This window comes from Quercus robur, chromosome 2 (genome assembly GCF_932294415.1).
Source record: "Quercus robur chromosome 2, dhQueRobu3.1, whole genome shotgun sequence".
In the NCBI taxonomy this organism is placed as follows: Eukaryota; Viridiplantae; Streptophyta; class Magnoliopsida; order Fagales; family Fagaceae; genus Quercus; species Quercus robur.
Genome location: NC_065535.1, coordinates 14,383,621 through 14,394,235, shown reverse-complemented (window position 1 = coordinate 14,394,235; position 10,615 = coordinate 14,383,621). Strand labels below are relative to the sequence as shown.

General features: G+C 35.9%; 1 protein-coding gene across 1 annotated transcript; it reads left to right on the top strand.

Moving 5' to 3' along the window:
- Window positions 1-1,276: 1,276 nt before the first annotated feature.
- On the top strand, window positions 1,277-8,224 carry LOC126712521 (L-ascorbate oxidase homolog). Its single transcript, XM_050411873.1, has 8 exons — window positions 1,277-1,542; window positions 1,639-1,748; window positions 3,504-3,774; window positions 4,849-4,951; window positions 5,862-6,207; window positions 6,987-7,352; window positions 7,485-7,563; window positions 7,652-8,224. The coding sequence occupies exons 1-8, from the start codon at window positions 1,393-1,395 to the stop codon at window positions 7,862-7,864; spliced, it is 1,638 nt and encodes a 545-aa protein (XP_050267830.1). The 5' UTR covers window positions 1,277-1,392; the 3' UTR covers window positions 7,865-8,224.
- Window positions 8,225-10,615: the final 2,391 nt, after the last annotated feature.

Sequence of the window (10,615 nt, the reverse complement as noted above, 5' to 3'; positions counted from 1 at the left end):
GTCTATATACCCCGATCGATACGCTAAAAAACTGAAAATAAATTTATCGTTGAATGACTTCTCTTTCTTCCATTTTAATGCTAATGAGCCTGTCATGCTGGTCCACAAACCTAATCTGCAACTAATCATGGCAATTACGTACTGCTCACACATTACAGAAAGTGGTTAAAAATTTTAAAGGATATTTACTTCATCATAATAAAAACTGGTCTAATAAAAGGCTTCCTGCGCAAGGTTCACACTCACACACCCTGATTACATTGTCCAATTGGTAGTTACAGGAAAGTGTTTATTTCTGTATTTCATTCCAAAGTTGATTCCGTCAAATAATGGGCTTTTTCTATAGGAAGGAGATTCTTACCCTTCTTTTGAATATTGGAAAGGAAAAGTGCATCACACTAACTAACCTTATCAATGCAATAATTGGCATCTTGTTTGCGTAAATATGTTCAATGGTGTTATAAGTGAAGCAATATCCGTGTCCTTGGCACAAACATACCTCTCATCCTAATTGCTTTGTCTTGGCAACTTCACCCACATAGTAGTAGAGTACAATCCTCACTTATCTTAATTCAATTCTCAATACCTAATAATTATCTCAACATCGAATATAAGACACAATTTGGACCCAGTGCTTCTGTATGCTTGACCCGATACGATGCTAACATGTGTTCAAAACTTACCACGAGTGACAGATTCGCATCGTGTTGGGTCTAGTGTATGAGAATATTGAACTAAAACCTTGTCCATGTATACATACTTATTCTCACCAACTTGACTTATTGCTGCTGCCCCTAAATTTGTCAAGGAAATCTGCAGTTATTCGCAGTTCGCACACTAATTAGAGAAGGCGCGGGAGCTTCAAAAAATGCTTTTAATTTGGCACACACAACAAACTTTAATTTTGGACAAAGAAAAAATTGGTAGAAACTAGAAAGTGTAAATACAAAAGGAGAGCCGGGCCGGGCCGGGCCCTGTGTGTTAAAACTCATCACATGTGCTCTACTGTTACTCTCTCACTACTATTCGCACGTCCAAACAAAAACCAATTGCAAAACCAAAAAACAAAACCCACCCCATGTGGCAGACATAAAATACACTAGCACACAGATCAAATGTGAAACTAAGCTATTCACTTGGACCCCACCACCGACACCCCCAAATTTTCTTTTTCTCTAATATTTTTCCCTCTATTTTTCTTTTTTACGGCTACACATACATCACCAATTCAGAAACTCTGTTCTGTACCGCACTTAAATATGTGACATTTCTTTCATCATTTCCTAACCTCACACTTTCCTTAAATTCTCTCTCCTCTCTCTCTCTCTCTCAGTTCCACAAAGTTGGAAAAAACTAGAAAGAGTCTCTGAATTTGATTTGTTGATTGAGAAAATGCCGCTAAACATAGCGGGAAGTGTACTTAGTGCTGTGCTATGCATCACAGTTTTTCTATTTGCAACTGTTGGGGCTGAAGATCCTTACAGGTTCTTCAACTGGAATGTCACTTATGGTGACATATACCCACTTGGTGTTCGCCAACAGGTTTGTTCTCAATTCAGATCTGATTGGTTTTTTTTTTTTGTTTCAATTTTTGTGATCTGGGTTTTGCTTGATTAATGAAAACTCTGTGTTGTGTAGGGAATACTCATCAATGGTCAATTCCCAGGTCCAGATATTCATTCTGTTACCAATGACAATCTCATTATCAATGTCTTTAACAGCTTAAACGAGCCTTTCCTTCTCTCATGGTACGTATACACAAACACTCTCTCTTTTTTCGCTCGTGAACTTTTCCTCTTTACAAAAATTATGCGCAGTGATTTGCGCGCCCTAGATTAAAAGACAAAACTGCCACATTTGTCCTTTCCTTTTTTTGGTCTTTGTACAGTGTACTAAGCTGCAGTGTAAGGGCATATATGTATTTACCTGTCCTAATACCTGCACGTTCTTTTTTTCTTTTTTTTTTAAAAAGGATTAACAGAATGTCTAAAAGCCTTAATTGGTTAACTTTTTTCACATTACCTTGTTTTTTTCAATATTTCTTCTCACATTCTGTGCTGGACATTGATCTTAATCTAGATCCGGATACTTGGGTCGGATTCTCATGGTAATTTTTATATGTTCTCTCTTTATTAATCCTATAGTTTATTATATGTTCCAAAAAAAAAAAACATTATGGTTTGCTATGTCGCGGTATAAACTACCCGTGATGAGTGGAGAAGAGTCTGTTTTGGAGGTCATAAATATGATCCCTATTAATCATTTTCTCAGAGTCATTATCAATTGTTCTATTAGCCTTTTTTTTTGTTGAGAATTAATTGTTTTACTAGCTTAGTAATGAGCTTTCTATAAACAGAAAGGGACAGCAATGGATGAGAGATTTATCGGAAAGATTTTGTTTTTATTTTTTGGAAATTGGAATCAATTAGTGTAATATTTGTTTACCGACTTCACTTGGAAAACGAAGTTTCAGACTTCAGTGGTCCATTTATAGCTGTCTTCCACAAGAGGACTTGCATAGGATAAACCCAGCAGGGAATGGGGATAGGGTTAATCTCCGTAAATGTTACGCAACAAACCAACAACGAGAACAAATACGATACCTTCTCTCTCTGTTCTAGTTAAAGGTGCGTTTAAGATATTTATTAAAAAATTATTATTAAAAAATTTTAATATCATTTTTATAAAAAATAGAAAAAACTGTCTAAAAAATCACCTTTTTTTTTTTTTCATACAAATTTTCTTAAATTGTTCACTAACAAATGTATTTAGGGCATATTTTAACAAAATATTTTCTCTTTTATTCTTGATTAATCATTTGATTATATGGGAACATATCTCTCTGGCTTTGCCCTTTACATTTGCTTGATTAGGTGACTTCAAAGTCTGCAAGCAACTAACTTACTGATTAGGACGCTAAGTGGTCCCATTCATTACCTCGCACCAGGAAAATTTAGTGCTCATTGAACTTAGACATGTGCAAAAAGTTGAAAACTACGTTCATTAACCTCTCCATCAATATTAAATTACGTCCTTTATGGAAAAAGGAGGCTCGATATTGTTAAGGATAAGAGCTAGCCCACATCTAATCCATCTGCATTACAATTGTTATAATGTGATAACCACAGAGTATGAAATACAAGGATTAACAACTGTAAATTGTGATAAGATAGAATAGAGTCATTTGTATTTCTAACTCTATAATGTGGTTGGAGTAAAATTAAATCATGTATGTGTTTTTTTTTTTTTTTCTGAATTAAAAAAAGGAGGTCTCTGGTGTGGACTCATCAATCTCATGGCACATGATGACAATGGATAATACCATGTGTACCATCAAACCACACTCCGTGTGTTGTATGTGTTTTTACATTATCACAATTGCAATGATCATTGTAGGAATATTATTGACAAAATGAACTATAACATTGCTTGCAATACAAAATTTATAGTAGTATCTTATTATAACTGTAATTTTTTTTTTTTTTGGGGTGTGAAAAATATAGGAATGGAATTCAAAATAGGAGGAATTCGTTTGAGGATGGTGTAAATGGAACAACATGCCCAATTCCCCCGGGGCAGAATTTCACCTACATTCTCCAAGTGAAGGATCAGATTGGAAGCTTTTACTATTTCCCTTCTCTTGCATTTCACAAGGCTGCTGGTGGTTTTGGAGGAATCAGGATTCTTAGTAGGCCAAGAATTCCTGTCCCATTTCCAGACCCCGCAGGTGATTACACCGTTCTTATTGGAGATTGGTACAAGGCTAATCACACGGTAATCATTTTTCCTCATTTGTTGCATCGAACTATTTTGATAACTCCATAGTTGAATAAGAAATTTGAAACCAAAATATCAATACATGTCAACTAATTGAGTTACAAAATTTTTTACAAATGAATTAAAAGCATATGAATTAATACTTGAAACGACAATACTTATTTATTTTAAATTTTGAGGTATTAAAGTGGTCTTGGCGGGGATCCTTTGGATTGTGACCTTGTGTTTGCGTCGGTAAACCGGTGGGTCCATCGCTGTGAACAAAAATATTTTGCTTTTTGACGTCACTACTTCCTTTTTGGCCAGCTAGTTTCCTTTTGTCTTTATGGTTGTTAAACCAGCTCATAGCCTGATATTGAACAAGTCCCAAATGAATTGACCCACTATTTTTTTCACTAAAAATGTCAAAGATTGTTTCAGGGATGAATCAATCTTAAATTTAATGAATTTTAAATTCATAAAATTATAAATCACTGTATTTTTTTTTTTTCTTTTGAGAATCACACTGTATACTATTTATTTTCTTTTGTTGCCGTCCGAACAATTTACAAATCAATTGTCCCTTGTTCAGTTCAACATTTTTTTTCCTATCACTCATAATTATGTGTAAATTTTTGTGATCCTATTATTTTTTTGTACATGCACTTGATGGTTTGCCTTGGACCACAAATTCTATACATTTCGGACCACAAATTCTATAGATGTCTAGCATACATGGTGACACGGCTTTTATCGGATTATACATAATACATTGTGAGTAACACTTGCTGTCTCTATAACATCAATAAATCCAAAACACTTGAATCCCAGTTTCCAAAACACTATGGTATCTTTGGAATGTTCAAATACAGGTCTCGTGGACCATGTAGCTAGGTTGTTCATGTACATATCCAACATATACATATTAATGGACCAGTAAGTGTTGGTTAATGAAGTTGATGGAACTTAATGGTTGTCACAACCTAAATTTAATAAGCTAGTGTCGGTTGCGTTACTCTTGATTTGCACAATCTTTATTCGTACTTGTACATTCTTTATTGATTTTACACGTGTTTATTTCATTGTGCACAGGACTTGAAAGCTCTTCTAGATCGTGGTAAAAAGCTGCATTTTCCTGACGGAATCCTCATCAATGGTCGCGGGCCCGGTGGTGCTGCTTATACAGTTGAACAAGGTGTGTACTCTTCCTCAATCTAAGTCTCTACCAAATGATTTTGATTTTGTCGTATATATACGAGTTATACGAAATTTCTGGCTTGATTGTTTCTTTGTTTACGTCTATTTCATAAATTTTGGTTGGATGGTAAAGCTTTTAGCCAATTTGTAACATATTTTGTATTTTGCTTGTTTTGCCTTTGTACGTCATTACTTGCGTTTCACATTTTATTGTTGTCAATAAAAAAAACTCTACCCCACTCTTCATGTCTGCCACGCAAAAAAACAATAGAAGTTTTCGTTTACCCCACCGAAATTTGGACTTGCATGTGTGGAAAAATGTAAGATAAATATCCGAGTGCGATGGCGCAATTCAATTTTTGTTATAATTAGGATTACTTTATGGCATGCACTTGATATGGATATTTTTGCATTTACAATGTCCTGATTCCTAAATCAACCGCCTCCCTCTAAAAATCTTGCGAAAAAATCACCTACTACTCATTTGGACTAAGAAATTTAGAGAGAATAATTTAGATATCAATCTTTAATTTGAATGTACTTGAATAAAGATATAAAATGACATGTCTTTTCTATTGATGTAATTTATGAAATGATATTAATAAACCAAAAATAAGGTGTCATTTCAAATCTATAATATCTCCGATATTTTTGTTTGAGCAAACTCCCTAAGGCCCACAAATTTATACTAGTAATTATTCTTCAAGTCCCTTAATTTTAAATTCTCAAATCCTAACTCAACCCAAAATTTCTTTAAACCGACATTTTTCTGTTCATCAATATTAGCATCAAATACTCCAATAACTTTGCTGCTTAGCCTGCTTTGATGAGCTTGTTGTGACTAATGATTACTTTGGTTTTGATTACCATTCATGCCTAACCATATATCCTGCTATTATGTATCACAGGAAAAACTTACAGGTTTAGAATATCAAATGTTGGGTTACAACATTCACTCAACTTCCGCATTCAAGGCCACAGGTTGACATTGGCAGAAGTAGAAGGAACTCACACCCTTCAGACTTCTTACTCCTCCCTTGATGTTCATGTTGGGCAGTCTTACTCCGTCCTCGTAACGATGGATCAGCCCGGACAAGACTACTACATTGTGGTTTCCAGTCGTTTCACCACTCCAATCCTCACCACTACTGGAGTTCTTCATTACAGTAATTCTGCTGGCCCAGTCTCAGGCCCACCTCCTGGTGGACCTACCATCCAAGTTGATTGGTCTCTGAACCAGGCCCGCTCTATTAGGTATGCTCTTTTGTCAATTGTCATTTCTCTGTTGTCGGTTGGAAAAATTGTCAAGCCATTTTTTCCAAGCCTGCTTTTGTGTTTTGGAATAACACTGGTCTATATTCCTTCCTTGGGCCCTTGCTCAGAAGGTTAGTGTAGCCAGAGGCCCACAATTAAAGTTACTGTTTCAGGCGTATGGTCTTTTGGACATTCAGCCAACCATCTATGCCCCCTGGGCCCTGGTGTCCATTTGCCAATAACTTTTTTAAAAAACCTTTTTTTTTTTAGGTGTACTTTTTAATTTATTGACTTATGTATACGACTTTTCAGAACTATATTTTTTTCTAAGATAATTTAACAAATCAGCAAAGTACTTCATCTTATCGAAAACACCCCTCAATATTGTCTTGTCTCTTTGCTTCCAGGAGTATTAACTTTTGAAACAATTTTCCTTCGGGGCACACCGATGGTAGGTTGAATAAACTTGAAGGACATATTGTAAACCTAGGAGTTTCAAGTTTCATTCACCACATTGTCGATCCACAGGGCTTCTAGAGGATTGGGTGTGGAATCATCTGAGCAAAAGTTATGACACACACACACACATATATATATAACTCCTGAAACAAAAGAGCTCCTCACTCAAGTGATGGATGTCTAAATATTGATACTTGGAGAAAGAGAAATAGCCCTTGTTGGCTAGAAAATTTGCAAATTGATTATAAAATTGTCACCTTGTCACACGCTAGATGTTTGTTTTCTTAAGTATATGAGCCTAATTTTCACTTCCATTCCAGGACTAATCTTACAGCAAGTGGACCAAGGCCAAACCCACAAGGCTCGTATCACTATGGTCTCATTAACACAACCAAAACCATCAGGCTACAAAATTCTGCTGGTCTTGTCGACGGCAAGCAAAGATATGCAGTTAACAGTGTATCATATGTCGCCGCAGACACTCCCCTAAAGATTGCCGATTACTTCCAAATTCAAGGAGTTTTCCGAGTTGGAAGTATATCTAGCAACCCTACTGGTGGTGGAATCTACCTTGACACAGCAGTAATGGGTGCTGACTACAGAGCATTCATTGAGATTGTGTTTGAAAACACTGAGGATATAATTCAGAGTTGGCACCTTGATGGCTACTCTTTTTGGGTGGTTGGGTAAGCTCACTATTTACATATATAATTGGCGTGTGTATTTGCTTCATGAGATTCACTTGCAATCATTTGTTGCTTCTTTCTTGGATTGGTTTCTCTTACTTTGATTAATATTGAAAAACTTTGGTAATGTAGTATGGATGGAGGGCTGTGGACTACGGCTAGTAGAAATCAGTACAATCTTCGAGACGCAGTTTCACGTGTCACCACTCAGGTTAGGTTCAATGCCATTTTTGCTTTGCCTAACCTGAAGAAAGCTTGAAAGTTTATAAATCTAATGTTTCATGCTTTGGTGAGTGCAGGTGTATCCCAAGTCATGGACTGCTATATATTTGGCACTTGACAATGTTGGAATGTGGAACTTGAGATCTGAGTTTTGGGCACGACAATATCTTGGACAACAATTCTATTTGCGAGTTTATACTCCATCAACTTCAATTAGAGATGAATTCCCAATTCCAAAGAATGCACTGCTTTGTGGTAGGGCAAAGGGTCGACACACACGACCTCTCTAAGCTATCAAACAATAAAAGGATCCACTGCTGGGTAGGGAAGGCCTGTCTAGCTTAGTTGAATGAGAGTAGGTTGTTGCTTCTATAATTTATTAATGGGTGAATTTAATATAAAGCAAATATATAATTAGAACTCTAAATGACCTTAGCTCAAGGTCACATTCTTTTCTAAAATCTACTGTATCTCGTTTGTTATCATTCAAGTTTACATAATAGCATTGCTATTTATATTAAGGGAGGTGATTCTCTAGTCGCCTTTCAAGTTTTTTTGTCAATTTGTTATTCCTACTTTTGAATACAAGAAGAAGCAAGTTTTAGTCCCAAATTTTGGGGACAGCTATGAATCCTCAAGAGATTAGTTAAGACCGGCTATACGTATCATTTTTCTTCATTCTTTCTATTCTTGAATATGATATAAAAAATAAAAATAAAAAGTATAAAATTTAAGCACTAGTCTCAGCAAAATAAAAAAATTAAAAAAAAAAAAATTCGAAGCACTAGACCCTATACATTTGCATTTGATTCATTATTACTATCGAACATTTCTGCAGTTATATTTTCTCCTATAGCTTATTTGACATGCGGAGCATCATTGGAAGAAAAAAAAAAACACGCATCTTAGAAATTATGGTAAAAAGGTCAAAAATATATATTTCTAAACAACTTAGTTGAATAAGTAATGTTAAAAATAACAAAAATGTGTAATTTAACGATTATATTTTAAAATATTAATCCAATAAAAAGTAATGGATTTTTGTAACATTGCAAAGAGTTACGTTAAGGGTAAAGCCACACTTTACCTTGAATTTTTAAAAAGTTACCTAACATATATAGTTTTTTATTAACAAATATTAGAAACCAAAATTAAGTCCTCTCACCCCCTTAAAAAAAATGAATTGAATAGTTAGTAGGCGGTCTCCAAAAAATAATTATCAATAACATGAAAGCAGAGTTATCCCTTTATATTTTATTCCTCTCTTATTTGGTGAGTTGATTTTTGGTTTTTGAGTTCAAATAATGAGCTATATATTTGGGACTAAAGTCTTTCATTGTTTAATTTCAAGTTATTTTCCAATGCTTGATTTAGACATAAAATGTTAAATTAAAAAACTATGCATAAGAGAATTAATGTTCGGGAATAATAGTTGTAAGGACACGGTTTGAGTCCTAAGCCCAAAAGTTAAAAGGCAACACAATAATTTTGTAGAGAGTGGGTTAGAAAAACTGGGCTCCAATGAGTTAGGTAACGATTAAATGGATCCAAATGACAATAAAGTAAAAGTGGACTGTTTGTATCTAATGAAAATCGTCTTCGACACAGTTCGAGAAGATCAATTCTTGTATATCTTTCTTTAAGTTGATTACAAATATAGTTTTTATTGCTACAGTGTTTCTTTCTTAATTTTCCGATCTCTTTCTCTTACGGCCTCCCTTCTATTTTATACTATCTTCCTCCCTTCATTTTTGCCCTCCACGTGTGGATTAGATTGATAGTTTTGATCTTTATCTCATCAGCACCTTCCTGAAGTCTCTAAGAGTAGCTGTAAGGCTTAAAACTACTGTTCAAGTATCATTTCTACATTAATGCGGCCAGAGAGTTAGCTGTAGAGCATTTAATGCGGTGGTAGCAGTTTTCCCTTTAGATATTTCATAGCCTCCCTCTGTCCTATTCCTTCTTGATACTTATCCTCATTAGTGGAATTGTTCGGAACGTTACTCTTGATGTCAGACCACACATTCTGACCTCGGCCTTGCTCAGCCGAGGAAGCATTCCTCCTCGGATCATCTCTCTGGAACATCATGCCTAGATCCCTTCCTTTATTTATTAATGCTGACCTCTATAACATGTTTACCTGTCCTTGGACTATTAGGTATTCTCGGACTGGGCCCCCAACCCAATATAATCTACTTGGCCTGACATCCCTACAATAACCCCTCGAAATTCCCCTCCTTTGCTCCTCGGCCAAAAAGGAGGATTTTGATATCGCCACAACCATTCTGCACTCATCATACATCACATATGTCTGCTCAGGTGCCTTTTTAACTGCCCAACGCACGCTCTTGACACTTCGACATCTGAGATGCGCCTTTATTAAACTTTTGCGACTCCATATTTCCCACGTTCTACGGTGCGATATTGATCCAACGGCTGGAGATTTTATTGGAACTTAGGCGGGAACTTTCCCACTCGTCACTCTCTCTCTGATATAAATATTGCCCAAACACCCCATTTACCTCACTTTAGCATTCATACCCTGAACCTCTACACTCATAAACTGAACCTTTGCACTCATAAATACCAAGAGCTAGTTCGAGAAGAGTTTCTTATTTCACGTAAGTCATTTTAACCCTTTCTATTTACTTTTCCTTCTATTTTTCTTTTCACATAGTTCTTTCCTCCTCGGCCCTCTTAATTTCCCTTTCTCTTCTTCTCACTTTTACCTACCTCCAACTAAATGGGTAGATTTGCTTTCTTGGTAGACTCCGCGGAAAGTATTGAGAACTTTAAAGCTCAATGCAGAATCCCGCCAGGAGTCTCCATTAGGTATTGTAAAGAAGGGGATTGGCACACCAATAGGCAGGAGGGAGAAGTGGTAATCCTAATGATCACCTTCATAAAGGGGGGGGGGGGGGGATGAGAATCTTCACGGGTACAGTCACTAGGGATTACCTAAGGACTCATAGGTTAGCTCCCACCCAGTGTGCCCCCAACATGTTTATGATTTTAGGTAGTGTAAACGCCCTTAATGAGAA